This window comes from Theropithecus gelada, chromosome 9, assembly GCF_003255815.1.
Source record: "Theropithecus gelada isolate Dixy chromosome 9, Tgel_1.0, whole genome shotgun sequence".
Lineage (NCBI taxonomy): Eukaryota > Metazoa > Chordata > Mammalia > Primates > Cercopithecidae > Theropithecus > Theropithecus gelada.
In genome coordinates, this window is record NC_037677.1 from 65,424,568 (window position 1) to 65,445,480 (window position 20,913).

A 20,913-nucleotide genomic window follows, 5' to 3' on the forward strand; every position below is an offset into this window, starting at 1 on the left:
TTTAGGAGGCTGAAGCAGGAGGATCGCTTGGGGCCAAGAGTTTGAGACCAGCCTGGGCAACAGAGCAAGACTCTGTCTCAAAAAAAAAAAAAAAAAGGAATATCAAGTACAGCATGATATTTTGTAGGATTCTGCAATAGGCAGGAATTGGAATTATTCTCTCATTAAAGTTGGTAAGTTTGTAGCATATTATGAACTGAGTGGGCTAATGAGGTCATGTATCAGCGAATTCAATGATCATACTATGAACAAACACAGATTTAAAATCCAATATAAGTGTCATAAGAGAAGTATAAGAAAAGGTGATCATTACAGTAAAACATAATAGAGGGGTAGAAATAATGTTAGATGACCAGTTTTATGAGAGAAAATGTCATTTCAAACAAATTTATTTCCTTGCTTCATGAGAAAGAGCATTCTAAAAGCGGTGTAGCCAGCATACAATCACAATGCTGCAGAACATCGAATAAGCTTTTAAAAAATCACAGGGCAGAGAATGGGATGGTAAATTGTTAAAATCAGGAAATAGAGTCCAACAAAGTAGGAATCCATTTGGTTCCCACAGTGGGGTAATCAGCTTAGGAAGTCCATTCATGATGTTAACTACAACAATGGAATGGAAACATTTCAGTTGATACTAGATATTTTCAAATACTTGTTTTGGTAAACTGCAACAAGCATCACAAATCCCAACAGTTCCAAAAATTAACATTGATGTTTCAAGTTTAGATTGTTAAGAAACCTATTCAGAGACAGATCAATTTGAATTACTGCATACGTTACCATGGATTATCTTGAAGATAATTTGTTACTTCTTTTAAAAATATTTCTGAGGGTAGTTTTTATTCTTCAAGTTTACTATGTCATAGGTGGTGATTCAAAGAAAAATAAAAGTGATATTTAGATTTTGCAGGCGTTCAATAAGTGTAGACTCGAAGAATGAGTAGATGAGTCGATGCATAAAGAGCCATAAAACTTTATCCATTAAATCTGGTGAAGAAATAATTTCTAGTGGGAGCTAAGGCCTAAAATCTACAACATAATCTCGCAAGGGTGTATTCCTGATAGTCTAATACTAGTAAATATCTTGTTGAAGCAGCTGAAGCAATAAACAATCACTTATTTATATACTTATATGTATATAAGAAACCTTAGGCTCACAAAAATATACATGTCTTAAAACAGAAATCTAAGGCACACAAAATACTAAAACAAGTCAATGAATTACCCTATTTTACATATTCAACAAGCAGAAATCTACTTGTACACGATGGTCTATCAATGGACATTTTGTTATTTACAATCCCTTCATATTCCTTTACTTGGATTAGTCAAAAGCTCAAAACAGATACTTTGCACCATATATTATTTTAATAAGTTACAATGAGTTTTTCTTTAGAGAGCCTGCTGGAACTGTTTACTTTTGCACCAAAATTGTAAGTGTTAGCGGTTGTGGGCTTCCTATGGCATTTCCAAGGGAGAAGCACCATTAGGTTTTCCATACTCCCAAGGAATCTGACACTTTGAATGTTATAGCACCTCTGCATTTTAACAGAATCAAGTATTTCATTGAAAATTCTCCTTGTTCGAAACATGTTGTCCGGGTAATCCTTTTTGTTTTGCAATAAAATGAGTCAATAAAGTAATAGGAAGAAAATGGGAAGACTAAAATAAACTTAATGCCTACTTTCCTGTTACCTAGAACATAGGCAATTACCAGAAAAGATGAGTTATCATTTTCCCAAATCTAGTATGCTAAGATAAACAAATGAATTAGCTCTTAACGGACAAAGCCATGTTTACAGTACCATTCCTCTTGTTTGACTTGGGGTTGGGAGGCATGTGATGATAGTAGGGAATTTGTTTTCAAAATATTTCAACAAGAATTTGCTTTTTCCTAATTCTGTATCAGACTTCAGTACAAAATATCTGTCTACTTAGTTTTTGTATTTTATCACCTTGAGACATTAGAAGCATTTGACTCTTCTGAAACCTATCCTGTACCATCATCTCCTTTTGGAAACACCTCTCATGGATTATACTAAGAAAGGTGGGATGAAACTAAATTGAGGTTGTTCAATAAGAAGAGACCACTCTTACCTAGTTCTAAAAAAAAAAAAAAGTTAATCAATATTGGTGATATGCTTCCTAATTCCAATTTTAGAGATAATTAACAACTTCTCATTATCTAACTATTTTATATACTGCAAGTTGCTAATACTTGAATGTGAGAGGACACAGTAAAAGAACACAAACCATATACATGATTAGAATACATACTGCAGTTAACAAGATGGAACTCTACACAGCAAGGATAAATGATTTCTCTTGTATGCAAATATGCACAAACAATAGACAATAGGATTCTTATACTATATTATTTCAAGTTACTTTTAAAAATAGAAAGTGCTTTTAAAATATATATTTACAATTTATGAACAGCCTCCAACCATTACTAACAACAATGATGTATTTTACACAGGAGAAATATTTTAAGAGAGAAAACATTTCATAAGTTTATTTCAAAGGAATATGCCAATTTTCTAGCAATGATTGGAAGATGTTGGAACGATGGCACCATGAAATAATAATTCAGCTTATTTTTAACTGTGTGGATGTGGTTAAGCACCAGAAGCTGTGTAGAGTTAACACTGTGTGTCTTGATTTTACATCATAAAACATGAACCTGTTAAAATCCTCTAAAAATGACTCTTGTTTCATAGTAAACAGACTTAATTTAAAGCACCAAACTGAGTGATTCTATCAAGGTTAATGCCTAACTGAAACATTTCTTTATGTATTTAAAACTATAAAACTTTTATTTTTGCTTAAAATGTGCACCTTCTACCAATTGTCAAAATATAGTCACAGTTAAGAATACCCACCCCGTTTTGTTATCATTATTATTTTTTTACCTCAGACTTGAAATGGGTGAGATGAAGATATAGTAAACGACAACATGACTTTCTTTTAACAGCACCTTGAAAAAATACACTGCACTAGCAAAGGCATTAAGAGGGGGAGAAAAGCCTTCAGACCCAATGGTTATAGGGCCCCGCAACGTGTGTGAGAGCATAAGGGGACACGGTGACAACATTGTCATGGGTTAATGTTAATGCTTTATGAGAAGGAATTTGGTTCAATTCATTTACTTCAGAGGACAGTTCTGGACCTTCATTAGCTGCCTGGTCTTTTTGCTCTGAGGCCTTCATTTTCTTATTCTTAGCTTCTTTAGCCTCAAACTTAATCTTGTTTAGTTCAAAACCGTGTTGGGGCTTATTCAGGTTTTTGTGCTGGTAAAAGACAAGGGAGAGGCGGGTTGGATGATTACGGTTGGGGTGCTCAACAGGAGTGGTAGCGTGCAGCTCGCGCCGGGCACACTCAATCAAAACTGAGCCGTGAGCAGGTGCGATGGCCACCCCACCAATATTTGCATCCAAAAAGATGTGCTCACTGTCTGACCAATACTCATCAATGTGGGGCAACTTCTCCTCAGCAGGTGACAGGGGGTCATCAGATAGGGGTTCGTCTGATGGAGGCTCATCTGCTTCAGAATGCTGCTCATCTTCTTCCATTGGAGAAGAGTCAAGGTCTTGAGGAGAGGTGAGGAAGGAGGGCTGGTGGTTTGGCTGATGAGACGTTAGCGGCTCAGTCACACCAGTGGGAGGCTCAGAATTAACGAGGGGCTCCATCACAGGAGCAGACAGGGTGGGGAGAGGAGCAGCTTCGCCAAGCTGTGAAATGCCAGGGCCTTCAACAGCGGCTGCATTGGCACCACTGAGTCTTCCCGAAGACATTGTACAGTGGGGAGTGCTGCTTCTTTCTGAAAACCCACACGAGGCTGCTGCATCATTCTTCAACGGAGCTGGTGTGGCTGAAGCAGTCTTCGGGGACCAGGAGAAAACTGGAGATGCCTCTTTCACTGGATGAGGAGCGGATGGCATCAGCGAATACGTTTTAGTGTTGTCTGAACTTTTTAAGATAAAATGGGGTTCGGTTTCACTTTTTACTTCAGGTTGCACAGTCTCAGTTTTACTCCCTAAACAAGGACACCAAACGTGAAGAAAAATACAAATTACTTTTGGTAGGGGTTGTCTTTTAAAAAGTATTTTCAAAGACAGGTACAGAGAATTTTATAAGAAAACACTGATGTTGTGTTGGTCGGTTTTGTTCTGCTCATTTCAAATCACAAACACGAATTAAAAATTTTATGTAGTTTCGTATACTTTTTCATCTAGTAATTTTCCTTAAAGAACTCTTCCTGGCCGGGCGCGGTGGCTCACGCCTGTAATCCCAGCACTTTGGGAGGCCGAGATGGGCGGATCACGAGGTCAGGAGATCGAGACCATCCTGGCTAACACGGTGAAACCCCGTCTCTACTAAAAAATACAAAAAAACTAGCCGGGCGAGGTGTCGGGCGCCTGTAGTCCCAGCTACTCAGGAGGCTGAGGCAGGAGAATGGCGTGAACCCAGGAGGCGGAGCTTGCAGTGAGCCAAGATCCGGCCAGTGCACTCTAGCCTGGGCGACAGAGCGAGACTCCGTCTCAAAAAAAAAAAAAAAAAAAAGACTCTTCCTTTGGGAAAGAGGCACAAATAAGTGCAAAAATCTAGCCAAAAGGATGGCTGGTCATTGTTTGAAATAGTAAAATATTAGAATTGACCTAATTTGGTAGGAAGTAAATAATACAACTAAATGTTGTAATATTGTGCAGGTATTATAATACAATGATATAGAGCAATATTTAACTATTCAAAGAGATATTTAGATACACTTAAGGCATAGTATGACCCTATATTTTAAAAAGTAAAAATAAGTAATAGTTTATAAATATTTCTAGGTAACAAAACCATCATAACTGTCAAAGTCCAAGATTAGGCAGAGAGAAGTCAAGCAAAACGTTGTAGTTGAACATAAATCTTTGTGACCCTCAAAAGCAAGAGTATTTCAGCTTAGTGTCCTTCTCATTAAGGAAGTAGAGCATTACTCTCAAGATGTCAACTGTGGGTTATTTGCTCTGACACATCCACACAAATGTCACATCCAATGGGAATATTTTCCTTGGGGACATTCTCCCTGTTATGAAGTTCTTTTTTTTTTTTTTGAGATGGAGTCTCGATCTGTCGCCCAGGCTAGAGTGCAGTGGTGCAATCCCGGCTCACTGCAATCTCTGCCTCACGGGTTCAAGCGGGTCCCCTATCTCAGCTTCCCAAGTAGCTGGGACTATAAGCACACACTGCCACACCTGGCTAATTTTTTTGTATTTTAGTACAGACGGGGTTTCCCCATGTTGGCCAGAATAGTCTCAATCTCCACCATGCCTGCCTGGCTAATTTTTTGTATTTTAGTAGAGACAGGGTTTCACCACATTGACCAGGATGGTCTCGAACTCCTGACCTCGTGATCTGCCCGCCTCTGCCTCCCAAAGTGATGGGATTACAGGCGTGAGCCACCACGCCTGGCTCCTGTTGTGAACTTCTAAAAAAAATATTTGGAAGTGCAAAACTAGCAAATCTTAGGACCAAGAAAAGGTAAAGCAGCCATGTTTTAAAGTAATTAAAAATATAATACATTGATAATATAATAAACATTGATCAATTTCAGAAGCTCTGCAGTTCTCCTCTCAGATGCTACAACCTGGAGTCATGAGAGCTCTGACTTCTAAAGATAATGCATATATAAGATCCAGCAATGGTACATCAGGAAACCTCTGCTGTTACCAGTGGCACTATTACTATAGAGGTTAAGAAGTCCACAGAAGGTAAATGATGGGAAGGAAAGACTAAATGACCGAGGGGTAGAATTACAAAAGAAACGGACATTATGGCCCAAGTATTGCACATTATGCTTACAAATATCTGGGACTATACATTTCTTCTCAGTATTTGTCTGTATTACATTTCTTTCAGCATTATATAAATGCCTGCACTGCTAACTCTGCACGTTATAAAAACAAATAAACTACTACTCATAAATGTAAAAATGAAAGAAGCTAAGGAATACATTATAATGTTAATTTTGAATGTCAGTATGAATTCATGTTTTTTTTGTTCCTTCTATAGGCTCATCAAAGAAACGGCTGATTTTAAATATGGGGCAGAATTATATAGATGAGCCTGGAACAACTTGTTACAGAAGTTAAGAAAGCTATCAAAGACAATTGAGATTGTGGCAAAAGAACTGAGAAGCCGGCCTGGCGTGGTGGCTCACACCTGTAATCTCACCACTTTGGGAGCCCGAGGTTGGTGGATCACTTGAGGTCAGGCGTTTAAGACCTGTCTGGCCAACATGGTGAAACTCCATCTCAACTAAAAATACAAAAATTAGCTGGGCATGGTGGCGGGCACCTGTACTCCCAGCTACTCGGGAGGCTGAGGAAGGAGAATCACCTAAATCAAGGAGGTAGAGGTTGCAGTGAGCCGAGATGGTACCACTGCACTCCAGCCTGGGTGACAGAGTGAAACTCCGTCTCAAAATATATATTAGGTGAAAAGCTGATAAGAGCCGGGTGTGGTGCACACCTATACTTCTAGCTAATAGAGAGGGTCCCATGGGCCCAGGAGTTTGAGGCAGCATTGTGCTATGATTGTGTCTGTGAATAGCCATTGTGTTCCAGCTTTGGCAACATAGCAACTCTGTCTCTCAAAAAAAAAAAAAACCCCAAAATCCAAAACCAAAACTAATGAGACTTTATAATCAACAAATCAAGCCAGGTGTGATGGCTCATGCCTGTAATTACACCAATTTGGGAGGATCATGTGAGTCCAGGAGTTCCAGATCAGCCTGGGAAACAGGTGAAACTCTATCTCTATAAAAAATACAAGGCCGGGCGCGGTGGCTCAAGCCTGTAATCCCAGCACTTTGGGAGGCCGAGACGGGCGGATCACGAGGTCAGGAGATCGAGACCATCCTGGCTAACACAGTGAAACCCCGTCTCTACTAAAAATACAAAAACTTAGCTGGGCGAGGTGGCAGGCGCCTGTAGTCCCAGCTACTCGGGAGGCTGAGGCAGGAGAATGGCGTGAACCCGGGAGGCGGAGCTTGCAGTGAGCTGAGATCCGGCCACTGCACTCCAGCCTGGGTGACAGAGCGAGACTCCGTCTCAAAAAAAAAAAACAAAACAAAACAAAACACAATAATCAGCTAGGCACAGTGGCACACGCACTACAGTCTCAGCTACTTGGGAGGCTGAGGTGGGAGGACTGCTTGAGCCTGGAAGGTTGAGGCTGTGGTGAACAAAGATCACGCCTGGGCTACAGAGCAAGACCTTGTCTCCGCCGGGCGCGGTGGCTCAAGCCTGTAATCCCAGCACTTTGGGAGGCCGAGACGGGCGGATCACGAGGTCAGGAGATCGAGACCATCCTGGCTAACAGGGTGAAACCCCGTCTCTATTAAGAAATACAAAAAACTAGCCGGGCGAGGTGGCGGGCGCCTGTAGTCCCAGCTACTCGGGAGGCTGAGGCCGGAGAATGGCGTGAACCCGGGAGGCGGAGCTTGCAGTGAGCTGAGATCCGGCCACTGCACTCCAGCCTGGGCGATAGAGCGAGACTCCGTCTCAAAAAAAAAAAAAAAAAGACCTTGTCTCCACAAACAAAAACAAAACAATTGGCCGGGCGCAGTGGCTCAAGCCTGTAATCCCCGCACTTTGGGAGGCCAAGGCGGGCGGATCATGAGGTCAGGAGATCGAGACCATCCTGGCTAACCTGGTAAAATCCCGTCTCTACTAAAAAATACAAAAAATTTGGCGGGCGCCTATAGTCCCAGCTACTCGGGAGGCTGAGCTCGCAGTGAGCTGATATCAGGCCACTGCACTCCAGCCTGGGCGACCCAGCAAGACTCCGTCTCAAAATAAAACAAAACAAAAACCCAAAACAACAACAACAAAAAAAACAAAAACAGCAGCAACAACAACAACCCACAATACCACTGTTGAAAGTGGCGTTTAGTAATATTTGTTTAATTATTGCTTAAATTGAGGGTAAAGGTGATCAAGGACGGCATCCAGAAAGTCATGTCTCTTATCTATGCCAACAACAATGAGCAGGGCTTCAAATTAGATGGGGAAATTCACAGGAAAAATGATAAGAACATGTTAAAATTAGCTGGACACAGTGGTGTGTGCCTGCAGTTCCAGCTACTCTGGAGGAGGCTGAGGTGGGATTATTGCTTAAGCCAAGGTGTGCCAAGCCAGCCTGGGCAATAAAGTGAGACCCTTCCCAATGCCATAAAAAATAATATGTGAAAGTTTAAAAAAGGATAAGTAGAAAAAATTACCAAGAAATACTGATGGGTCACTTTTTTGTTGACTTTTGGTTCTGGCATATGTAAAAATATATTCAGTGCCTTAGTTTCAACTCTAAACAAATAATGTGCAAGGCAAAATCCAAACACTTCTATCCATCAAAGTTGTGCAGAGATTAGCAGGTTCCACAAGGCTCACCTAAGGCTGGCAGTGGCGAAGCCTTACTGTTGTTTGTTGTTGTTGAGTTATTCTTCCGCTTGACTCGGGGAATAGGTTTCTTCTCCACTGCCCTTATCTTATGCGCAAGAACCTCCGTCATCATCGCAGCCCTCTTCTTCCCAGAACGGGGAACAGGCTGAGTGAAACACGTTCTTTTTTTGCGGCGGGGTGCCAGGACCTCGATGGCCCCAGATTTGATCTTGGCTTCCATTCCCTCCTTGGAGCCAAACTCATCTGTGTCTGAAAGCTTATAAAGAGGTAGCACATGGAGCTGCTCATCTTGAGGAATAACGCCCAAAGAGCGGTTATCTTCTCGAGTTAAAGTACACACCTGATAGGGAGAAAAACATGAAAGGGGAAAGATATAGGGGCCATGCACATTCATTGTGGCTATTCCTACCTTCGTTTTGTTACCTTTGGGAAAGAGATTTGTATTCCCATTTTATATTCAGTTGGTTGATGATGGTATATTATTATTTTATATCAAGCCACCCAACTCTGTTCAATCATAGTAACTTCCCAGCTGTTTGTAGGCAGATCAGAGTAATATTTAGTTAATTTTCTAAGTAAATTATAATATTACAAAATACTTACCTATTTTTTATATTAAACATTCTTGTTACATTTCATCTTTCTTCGTTGCCTAAATTAAGGAATGGCTATTGAACTGTGTTTATTGTGTTCATATTAACTTTTTTTTTTTTTTTTGAGACGGAGTCTTGCTCTGTCTCCCAGGCTGGAGTGCAGTGGATCGATCTCCACTCACTGCAAGCTTTGCCTCCCGGGTTCACGCCATTCTCCTGCCTCAGCCTCCCGTGTGGCTGGGACTACAGGCGCCCGCCACCGCGCCCGGCTAATTTTTTTGTGTGTTTTTAGTAGAGACGGGGTTTCACCGTGTTAGTCAGGATGGTCTCGATTTCCTGACCTCGTGATCCGCCCATCTCGGCCTCCCAAAGTGCTGGGATTACAGGCGTGAGCCACTGTGCCCAGCCCATATTAACTATAACTTATTAGGAAGATATGATTTTAGCTCACAGAGCACCCTATTTCCGGTATTTCAAGAATGTCACATTCCTTGGATAGTGGGGACATAACTGATTTCTCTTTCCAGAAAGACTTACATGCTAACAGTTTAAAAAAATGTTTTTAATTTTCTGTTCCGTTGTTGCTCTATTCCAGTGAGGAGCCATATCAATAAATATCAATAAATTTGCCTTTCTTTAGATATGAAATATTAATAGCCAATTTTTTAATCTTAAATGCAACCTATTTTAGCCCTCCTCCTTACATTAAAGGTTATATTTATTATAGAGAAACGAAAATACAGAACTATAGACACTATAGTGATTCCTGACTTTTGATACCTAATATTAATATTCTGCTTTAAAAACTAACATTTTAATATAAAACTATTTTAATTGTAATTAATTTTCCTTAAGTGATCTGCCCACCTTGGCCTCCCAGAGAGCTGGGATTACAGGTGTGAGCCACTAGGCCCAGCTAAATTAATTTTCAAATATTAAAAATCCAGCAGAAACCTATCAAATGTTTTCTTTATTTTATATTAAAAACACATATCCTGGAGCTATAAAACCTTTCAATGATAGCAAAGACTGGAGATAAATGAAATAAACAGATTTGATTTCCAAAGCATTTTTAGATTCATGATAGAACTTGATAGATACCAAGGTAAAGCAAAGTTAAAGGTTAAAAAATTTCAGTTTTTTTTTAAAAAAAAAAATCTATAGTCACATTTTTCAGCAAAGTCTAAAATATAAATATATGTTTCAGCCTCAAACTCCTGGGTTTGAGTGTTTCTCCTGCCTCAGTCTCTCGAGTAGCTGGGAATACAGGTGTGTATCATCGTGCATAGCTAATTTTTTTTTTTTTTAATTGTAGAGACAGGGTCTCACAAAGCTGCCCAGGCTACACTCAAGATCCTGGATTCAAGCAATCCTTCCACCTCAGCATCCCAAAGTGCTGGAATTACAGGCATGAAGGCATGAGCCATGGTGCCTGGCCAAAGCCTGCAATATTAAACTGTCATGGTAGTAATCTGTTCATACTTTTTTTTTTTTTTGAGAGACAGAGTCTCGCTCTGTCGCCCAGGCTGGAGTGCAGTGGCGCGATCTCGGCTCACTGCAAGCTCCGCCTCCCGGGTTCACGCCATTCTCCTGCCTCAGCCTCCCGAGTAGCTGGGACTACAGGCGCCCACAACCGCGTCCAGCTAATTTTTTGTATTTTTAGTAGAGACGGGGTTTCACCGTGGTCTCGATCTCCTGACCTTGTGATCCACCCGCCTCGGCCTCCCAAAGTGCTGGGATTACAGGCGTGAGCCACCGCGCCCGGCCAATCTGTTCATACTTAATAATAGTCATGCTGAAAATCAGAATGTCACATCAATAAATGTTTACTGGAACCAATTTAATTGGCCACAGAGAGACTAAGAAGCACATAAGGAGTTGACATAAGGAGCATAATTAGAAAGGATAGTTACCACAGGAGTAGAAAGTAAACCAATTAAAAAAAAAAGAAAAAGAAAGAAAGAAAGTATGGTAAAACAGGGTGAAGGGAGAGGGAGTGGTAGAATTTCAAGAGTTCACATGTTTGAAGATGGGGGAATTTGGAGTGATGTCAAGTTCTGGATAAGACCCTCATTGCGTGAGTAATCCAGGCACTGGAAGTCAAAGGGCACAGAGAGGAGAAACTGAAACTTAGCTTGACTCTGAACTGACTTCAACCTGATCACAGATATTCTGTAATTCAGGTAAAATGTCCCGGCCAAGTGATGGTGATGAACCACTGCCTGGTTCATATTTACCAGGCTGGATTTACATAACTTCAACACTTGGAAATAACATTGGTCTCAAAGATCTACAAAACATTTTTGTATACGGAAATGATATGTAAAAAAAAAAAAAAAAGGTTATTGTGGCTTAATCTATCACTAATACTCTTCTACAGACCAAGCAAGGAAGAAAGACTGCCTGTTGATAGATCCAATCATATACTTTCAATCACACTATAAGATGTTATAGCTAAATCTAAAAAAAAAAAAATTTGTTTTAAAATTGTATATTTTAAAGATACAGGGTCTTATTGCCTAGGCTGGTCTAGAACTCCCGGGGCTCAAGCAATCCTCCTATCTTGGCCTCCTAAGTAGGTGGGATTACAGACGTGAGCCAACATGCTCATCCTGCAGCCAAGACTTAATGAAGGTTTCAGAATTATCTGGCAAACCTAAAACACTGGTGCAGCAGAAAAACAAAAGCAATTGCTCTCTATTGATCTCGCTTTACTAGATGACAGGAAGATAATTAGGTGAAGCAAACAGACAAAAAGACTATTACAAGATTTTCCACTGGGTCTTCTGCCTAATTTACGTATTTCTTAATTGACTTCAGGCGATGGACATGTGATGATTTATGTAACAATAAACATAGTAGGTATACCTGAATGCAAATATTGATGATAACTGGCATAGTTGCCTCACAAAAACCCTGAAGTGCAGATGGCAAAAGCAAATATTAAGTAACCTGCTCAACTTCATACCTACTAGTTTGATAGCAGAGAATTGTTACTTTAAAAAATTGGCTGGTCGCGGTGGCTCACACCTGTAATCCCAGCACTTTGGGAGACCAAGGCGGGTGGATCACGAGGTTATGAGAACAAGACCATCCTGGCTAACACAGTGAAATCCCGTCTCTACTAAAAATACAAAAAATCGGCCGGGCATGGTGGTGAGTGCCTGTAGTCCCAGCTACTCGGGAGGCTAAAGCAGGAGAATGGTGTGAACCCAGGAGGCAGAGGTTGCAGTGAGCTGAGATTGCGCCACTGTACTCCAGCCCAGGCAACAGAGTGAGACTCCATCTCAAAAAAAAAAAAAAAAAAAAAAGTACTCCTGCCTCCCAGCAAACACACCACAATTAAATATATAACATAGCCTTTCAACAAAATGTTTGAGGCTGGTCCTGTTACTTTTTAGAAGTACAGAGATAATGTATTTAATGAAGACCTGCACTATACACTTATTTCTTATTTTTTAACTTTTTTTCTTTTTATTTATTTCTAATAGCACATAAATTAAGATTTCTCACAGTAATAATCATCATAGTATACTTAAGGACTGCAGCCTAAGCATATAGTGATGGAGCTTTTAGAATACAAATTCACACAGGTACATACCACAGTGCTCCCATTATTCATGTTGTGAATGTCCCTGTGGGGATGAGCACAGAAGTCCAGGCAAGCAGTGACCCCAGAGAAGGGACGACCTTCCTTACTGCCAAGCCGACATTCTCGGGCAACATTTTCATATTCCACCTAGAAAAGAAAGCATGGAGCACAATCTTAAGAGAGAGAAGGGAATCACCTGCCTTCAGTAAAGAGTAAGAGTAAAAATAATTTCCTCACAAAATTTCTAATTAATTATACTTTGTAATTTCTGAGACTAAGTGTATTATTGTCGTGAAGGTGTAGTTTAGCAACATTCAGGATAAAGCACTTGACAATACACGGAGTAAAAGGAAAATCAATGACTTTACAAGGGAAGGCAGGGTGAGGATACTAATTGTTGTTGGAGATGAAAAAGCAAGTAAAACAGACTCAATCATTCTATTAGAAAGAAAGACCAATAAGGCCGGGCGCAGTGGCTCACGCCTGTAATCCCAGCATTTTGGGAGGCCAAGGCAGGCAGATCATGAGGTCAGGAGATTGAGACACGGTGAAACCCCATCTCTACTAAACAAAATACAAAAAATTAGCCGGGCGTGGTGGCGGGCACCTGTAGTCCCAGCTACTCAGGAGGCCGAGATAGGAGAATGGTGTGAACCCGGGAGGCAGAGCTTGTGGTGAGCCAAGATCGCGCCACTGCACTCCAGCCTGGGTGACAGAGCGAGACTCCGTCTAAAAAAAAAAAAAAAGAAAGAAGAAAAAAAAAAGAGAGACCAATAAAAGCGCATTAATCATATACACAGAGTTTTCAATATCCATAAAAAGAAGATACACACACATTTCATGAACTATTCTAGAAAGTGAATTTGTAACTCCTTTTAAAATGAAAAGGTAGAGGCTGGGCGGGGTAGCTCACGCCTGTAATCCCAGCAGTTTGGGAGGCTGAGGCGGGCAGATCACTTAAGGCCAGCAGATGACTTGAGGCCAGGAGTTTGAGACCAGCCTGGGAAACATGGTGAAACCCCATCTCTACTAAAAATACAAAAATTAGCCAGGTGGCGCATGCCTGTAGTCCCAGTTACTCGGGAGGCTGAGGCAGGAGAACTGCTTGAACCCACTGGGAAGCGGAGGTTGCAGTGAGCCAAAAGGCTGCCCCCCCCCTGGGGAAAAAAAAAAAAAATTTGGGTAAAAAAAAAAAAAAAAAAAAAAAAAGAGTAGATCAATAAGTCCATTATATATATGTATGTTAGATATATATGCTATGTATGTATATATTTGTTCAAATTTGAAAATTTTTCTATTAACAATGACCTTTTTTTTTTTTTTAAAGACAGTTTCGCTCTGTCACCCAGGCTGGAGTGAAGTGGCATGATCTCAGCTCAATGCAACCTCCGCCTCCTGGGTTCAAGTGATTCTCCTGCCTCAGCCTCTTGATTACCTGGGACTACAGGTGCACATCACCATGCCTGGCTAATTTTTGGTATTTTTAGTTGAGATGGGGTTTCACCATGTGGGCCAGGCTAGTCTCGAACTCCTGATCTCAGGTGATCCGAATGCCTTGGCCTCCAAAATTTCTGGGATTAGAGGCGTGCGCTAATGAGCCCGGCTAACAATGACTTTTTAAAATATAAAACAGTCTGGCATATCTGTAATCCCAGCATTTTTGGAGGATGAGGCAGGAGGATCGCCTGGAGTCTGAGCTTAGGAGTTTGCAGTAAGCTTTGATCATGTCACTGTACTGCTGCCTGGGCAACAAAGCAAGACCCCATCTCAAATTAATAAATAAATAAAAAGTTCATACCAATACATACCTGATTTTGGTAAGCTACTGGAGCATACTGCTTATAAATTGGAGCTAATCGTGTAGCCAAACTCTGTAAGTTATCTTCAAGGTTTTTTTCCTATAGGAAAACATAATCCATTAGTTATTTTATAATTGCACCTTTGTGTGTTTAAGGTACAACTGAACCATAAATCATGGGTGATGGTGGTTAATGCACAATTCATTCTTACCCTGATGAAATAGCTACCACAGAAAATCGCATTGCTTCTTTTCTCCATCTAAACTATTAGACATTGTTATGTTTTAATGAAGTCTTTTGAAATGAAAATTCTGTTGTAATTAGAAATTTAAATAGTGTTAGAGATAAATTACAATACTGTTCATGTTGTGAAAAATAAATATTTATATTTATTCAACAGTATTGGGCACTTGGAATAAATGAAAACAACGTTCCTGCTGGCAAGGGGAAATGGCAAGTAATTTGGTTACAATGTTAACAATTTTCTATAACGAGAAGAGAGAGTACATATATAAAACACCTACTTTGTGTGACACACTGTTTCAAATGGAATCCATATGTCTTTATGAATTAAGCACATGTCCTTATGGACCATGAAATAGGAATATTATGCATGATCTCTACAAAAGAGCAAGGTCAGAATAACTGAGAGGTTTAGTAAATGCCTGCAGATCAAAGGAAGTAAATGGGCAAGTGGTTGTCTACAGTTCTCTTTTCTACACTACAATAACTACAAATTGAAGAAGACTTGGAAGGACTATGAGGACCATTAACACTCAAGAAATCTGGATTGCTACTGATAGAGACATCAGATTTTTTCAAAGGAAAACTATCACAAAAGTCTCTATTAAAAAAATCCATGATGACAGTATGAGAAATGAAACAGAGAAGGGAGCCTTTGGAAACACAGATAGTTGAAAGAACACTGAAAGTGTTTCAGAAATGATTATATTCTGCATCAACTTAGATATCTGGTAAAGGAACAGTCACCTCTTAGGAAATCAATTGGAAGGGTATAGAGGGCCAGGCGTGGTGGCTAACACCTGTAATTCCAACATTGTGAGAGGCCAAGGTGGGTAGATCACTTGAGCTCAAGAATTTGAGACCAGTCTGGGGAACTTGGTGAAACCCCACACCTCTCCAAGAAGTAAAAAAAATTAGCCAGTCGTGATGGAGCCTACTTGTAGTCCCAGCTACTTGGGAGGCTGAGATAGGAAGGTTGCTTGAGCCTGGGAGGCAGAAGTGGCAGTGAGATGAGATCATACCACTGCACTCCAGCCTGGGTGACAGGGCCAGATCTTGTCTAAAAAAAAAACAAAGTATAGAGAACAAGGACTAAAAAGTGTGAGTGAGGCTTTTGCCTCATGTGCTCATGTGAGATTTGGTGGAAGGAGATGCCATCAACACAGAAAGGAGACCATTATATGAATCAATTAACCTTTGGTATGCATCAAATTATTATAAAAGCCAAAATTATACAATAATTTAGACACAACAGTTCAATTATTTAGTGGTTTCTGACAACCCTCAATCTTAGCAACCGTAAAGTGTGACTCATAATCATTTTGGTTTCCTATTGATTTATATTGACTTGATTATACAAAAAAATTCATAGGATCCATTCACAGATTTGTCTGTTAATCAGGCTACTTTTATCCTACCCATTGTAGTTTAAAAACCAGGAAAGTCAGCTGGGCACAGTGGCTCATGCCTGTAATCCCGGCACTTTGGGAGGCTGAAGTGGGCGAATCACCTGAGGTCAGAAGTTCGAGACCAGCCTGGCCAACATGGTGAAACCCAGCCTTTACTAAAAATACAAAAATTAGCAAGGTGTGGTGGCATGTTCCTGTAGTCCCAGATATTTGGGATGCTGAGGCAGGAGAATCTATTGAATCTGAGAGGTGGAGATTGCAGTGAGCCGAGATCATGGCATTGCACTCCAGCCTGGGAGAAAGAGGCAGACTCTGTCTCAAAAAACAAAAACAAAAACAAAACAAAACAAAAACCAGGAAAGTCATGACCTTACTTTAAAAACATGCCCTAGCTAAACTCTCACACTAATTATTATGTTTATTTGGGAGAAACTTTAGAATTATGATTTAAATACCCATTAAAACAATTCTATTTATGTCTTCAATCATTGGAAGTATCCAGTGGGGTAGGTAACCCCGTTTTACTACCAGTGGAATAATGCAGAGAAATATTAACAGTTGTGTACTGCTATTGATATGAACACTGCAAAAGTCACATGTAAATTCTATACTTTTTGTATGCAGTATCAGGTTTAAATTCTTCAATATTCTCACATCACTTTATTCTATTTTGTAATAATATTTATTCTGTTATGGACCACACAGAGTCATAAGTCCTACTGAGGAACAGGTCAACTCAAATTACCTCATTTATTCTGTAGAAGCACTGAAATAAAGTAGACAACTAGAAGCAACTCATAGCTTGTACAGTTCACTGTGATTATTTTTCCTTTTTCTTTTTTTTTTTTTTTGAGACGGAGTCTGGCTCTGTCGCCCGGGCTGGAGTGCAGTGGCTGGATCTCAGCTCACTACAAGCTCCGCCTCCCAGGTTTACACCATTCTCCTGCCTCAGTCTCCCGTGTAGCTGGGACTACAGGCGCCCGCCACTTCGCCCAGCTAGTTTTTTGTATTTTTTAGTAGAGACGGGGTTTCACCGGGTTAGCCAGGATGGTCTCGATCTCCTGACCTCGTGATCCGCCTGTCTCGGCCTTCCAAAGTGCTGGGATTACAGGCTTGAGCCACCGCGCCCAGCCCCACTGTGATTATTTTTCATTTTTTAGTTTTTTGAGATGGAGTTTCACTCTGTCGCCCAGGCCGGAGTGCGAGTGCAGCAGCACAATCTCGGTTCACTGCATCCTCCACCTCCCAGGTTCAAGCAATTCTCCTGCCTCAGCCTCCTAAGTAGCTGGAATTACAAGCATGTGCCAGCATGCCTGGATACATTTTTTCATTTTTAGTAGAGACGGGGTTTCACCATGTTGGCCATGGTGGTCTTGAACTCCTGACCTTAAGTTATCCACTCGCCTCGGCCTCCCAAAGTGCTGAGATTACAGGTGTGAGCCACTGTGCCTGGCCCTATTAGTATTATTTTACTATTGCAGGCTTATTATTCATATTGTAAAATCCTGACTTTCTAATTATTTCATTAGAATGAACGTGCATATCAGATACAGGGGGAATTACCTATCAGATATGTTCCTATTGGTGGTCAAGATTAACTCCCTCTCCTACCTTATTTTGTGTGTGTGTGTGTGTGTGTGGTGGCGGGGGTACAGTGGTGCAATCTCAGCTCACTGCACCCTCGGCCTCACAGGTTCAAGCAATTCTCCTGCCTTAGGCACTTGAGTAGCTGGAATTACAGGTGCCCACCACCATGCCCGGCTAATTTTTGTATTTTCAGTAGAGACAGAGTTTCACCGTGTTAGCCAGGCTGGTCTCAAACTCCTGACCTCAAGTGATCCACCTGCCTTGGCCTCCCAAATTACTGGGATTACAGATGTAAGCCACCACACCAGGCCTCTGTTAGCTCTCTTGTCTGTATCTAATCTCTAGGACCATCATATCATCATCCATAGCTATAATTACCACTTAGACCATTTCTTAAGTTCCAGATTCCCATTATTATTGACCTGACATTCCCATGTAGATTTCCCTTACGAATTTCAATACCAATATATCCAAAGTGAATTACTGATCCCCCACTCTACAAACCTGGTCCTATTTCCAGTGTGCCTGATGATAAAGATGAAACCCCTCCTTATAATTTAAGTCACCACTATCCCCTCCATGGATTGTGCTCATGGATAGTTGGCTCCTCTTGCTAAATCTACTCTTGGTTACATTTAGTCTATTGTTCAAACAGCATCTAGAGGGATCTCATTCAAGGGCAAGTTTAATTATGTCACTCTTCTCCTTAAAACTCTTTGATTCTGGCTGGGCGTGGGCCAGGCACAGTGGCTCACATCTATAATCCCAGCACTTTGGGAGGCGGAGGAGGGCAGATCATCTGAGGTCGGGAGTTCAAGACCAGCCTGGCCAATATGATGAAACCCCATCTCTACTAAAAAGAAAAAATACACATCCTGACTAACACGGTGAAACCCCGTCTCTACTAAAAATACAAAAAAATTGGCCAGGCGTGGTGGCGGGCACCTGTAGTCCTAGCTACTCGGGAGGCTGAGGCAGGAGAATGGTGTGAACCTGGGAGGTGGAGCTCGCAGTGAGCCGAGATTGCGCCACTGCACTCCAGCCTGGGCAACAGAGCAAGACTCCGTCTCAAAACAAACAAACAAACAAACAAACAAACAAACAAACAAGGCCAGGCCAGGCGCGGTGACTCACGCCTGTAATCCTAGCACTTTGAGAGGCCAAGGTGGGTGGATCATGAGGTCAGGAGATTGAGACCATCCTGGTGAAACACCGTCTCTACTAAATATACAAAAAATTAGCTGGGTGTGGTGTTGGGCACTTGTAATCCCAGCTACTCAGAGGGCTGGGGCAGGTGAATCGCTTGAACCCAGGAGGTGGAGGTTGCAGTAAGCTGAGATCAAGCCATTGCATGCCAGCCTGGGCAATAAGAGTGAAACTTTAAGCAACAAAATAGCTTTATAAAATAGCCTAGGTATTAATTGGGCACCTGGCAAGGAGTAGGGACTGTCACTGATCTTGGGCCAAATATTTTTCCTTAAACAGCCAGAGAGGGTCGATTTTATCTTAATTTCTAAAAAGCTGCCTGACCACTGTGTCTCATGCCTGTAATCCCAGCACTTTGAGAGGCTGAGTCAGGTGGATCACTTGAACTCAGGTCCAGTGAGTGAGCCGAGATCACACCACTGCACTCCAGCCTGGACGACAAAGCGAGACCCAGATTCAAAAAATAAAAATAAAAAAATAAAATAAAATAAAACTACATGGATAGTTTGCTGCTTTAGCCTTCATCTTCAAAATCGTCCCATCCGTTCTTAAAATGAGCTATTCATTTGTAAACTGCAGATTTCTTTATGACATTGCCCATAAGCTTTTTACAAGGCATCAACGATTTTATCATTCTTCCACCCAAGCTTCACCAGAAATTCGATGTTTGTTCTTGCTTCTATTTTAGCACAATTCATGTCGCTCTGATAGAGGCAGTTTATAAACTGACATGTTATCCTTCTTAGTGCTTCAAATAAGACTCCATTCAGGCATGTTACAAGTCAGTATGAGTTTATTTTGGTAAAAAAATATTATGAAATCCATGCATAGTTTATTCATAATATGCATTTTCCTTGAATGTTTTGAAGATCCTTTATATTTATAAACTAACAGATACTTCTTTCCCCCCACAAATATGACTTTTTTTTGCCACTATTATAAGTCTGAACTTTAAACAGATTCTCGGACTGGTGGTTCATATCCATCAGCTCGTTCTACTTTAGCACCTGTTTCATCCTCAGCGGCTTTTCCAGAGCTACTACCTTCACAATAAGCTCCATGAGTTTCCCCAATTCAAAGCTAGGCTTCTTCAGCACTTTAACCTTTCTAACAAAGACATCATGGAGAGGAAAGATTGGCAAGAATTTTTTCTATGTCTTTTCCAATCCTCAATTTATTGACCACTTCTTTCAAGTAATTTGTCTGCACCTCTTGGGTCATGATTTCCATCATCTTGTTCTGGATTTGGCTGAACCGTTGGTGCTAAGCATAAGAGGTCTTCCGTATCTGATTGTTGCATTTTTTAGTAAAACCAACACAGAACACATGAAGCAAGTAAGCACCAGTCGTCTTGATATTGACATGAGCTTCAATCATTGTCTGCCATTTCTTGACCATGGAACACATTTTGTCATGGGTAAGATCCATGCCAGGGAAGCTAATCAGGCAATTATTGCCCTGAACATCTTCAGTAATCAGCTTGAATTTTCTAAATGCAACTTTATCATTCTGCAAATCAGCAAGACTCACTTCAAACACATGACCCTTGAGGCCATCAGATTCAATTATGGTTCCTTGGGTCCTGGTGACTTGTGTCTTCCCAATATTTCTTATATTGAACACGGCAGATGCTTTCACATTATACCAATCTTTCTTAGAAAATGGATCAAGCACTTTCTTCTTGGCTCCCTTTGTGCCACCTTTCATAAGGGGCTTATTCTTGCCAACAACCATGGTGCTGCTCAGAGAGCCAAAAAGAGACAGACACTTTTATCATACAATATTTAGAAAGAAAACCTAGCTAGTTGGCTCAAGACAACCTCCCACCTCAGCCTCCTTAGTAGCTGGGACTACAGATCTCACCTGAGATCTGGAGTTCAAGACTAGCCTGGCCAACATGGTGAAACCTCATCTCTACCAAAAATACTAAATTTGCTGGGCATGATGGTGGTGCATGCCTGTAATCTCAGCTATTTGGGAGACTGAGGCAGGAGAACTGCTTGAACCTAGGAAGTGGAGGTTGCAGTGAGCTGA

At 41.0% G+C, this 20,913-nt stretch overlaps 1 protein-coding gene and 1 pseudogene across 1 annotated transcript in view; both read right to left on the reverse strand.

Moving 5' to 3' along the window:
* Positions 1 to 356: 356 nt before the first annotated feature.
* Positions 357 to 20,913, reverse strand: part of TET1 (tet methylcytosine dioxygenase 1) — a 144,605-nt gene continuing 124,048 nt past the window's right edge. The window contains exons 9-12 of the mRNA XM_025395915.1: positions 14,444 to 14,533; positions 12,645 to 12,782; positions 8,439 to 8,790; positions 357 to 4,039 (exon numbers count right to left, since the gene is read on the reverse strand). Coding sequence (XP_025251700.1) covers positions 3,033 to 4,039; positions 8,439 to 8,790; positions 12,645 to 12,782; positions 14,444 to 14,533 — 1,587 coding nt within the window. The 3' untranslated portion in view covers positions 357 to 3,032. The remainder of the gene's footprint in view (positions 4,040 to 8,438; positions 8,791 to 12,644; positions 12,783 to 14,443; positions 14,534 to 20,913) is intronic.
* Positions 19,831 to 20,613, reverse strand: LOC112631212 (annotated as a pseudogene).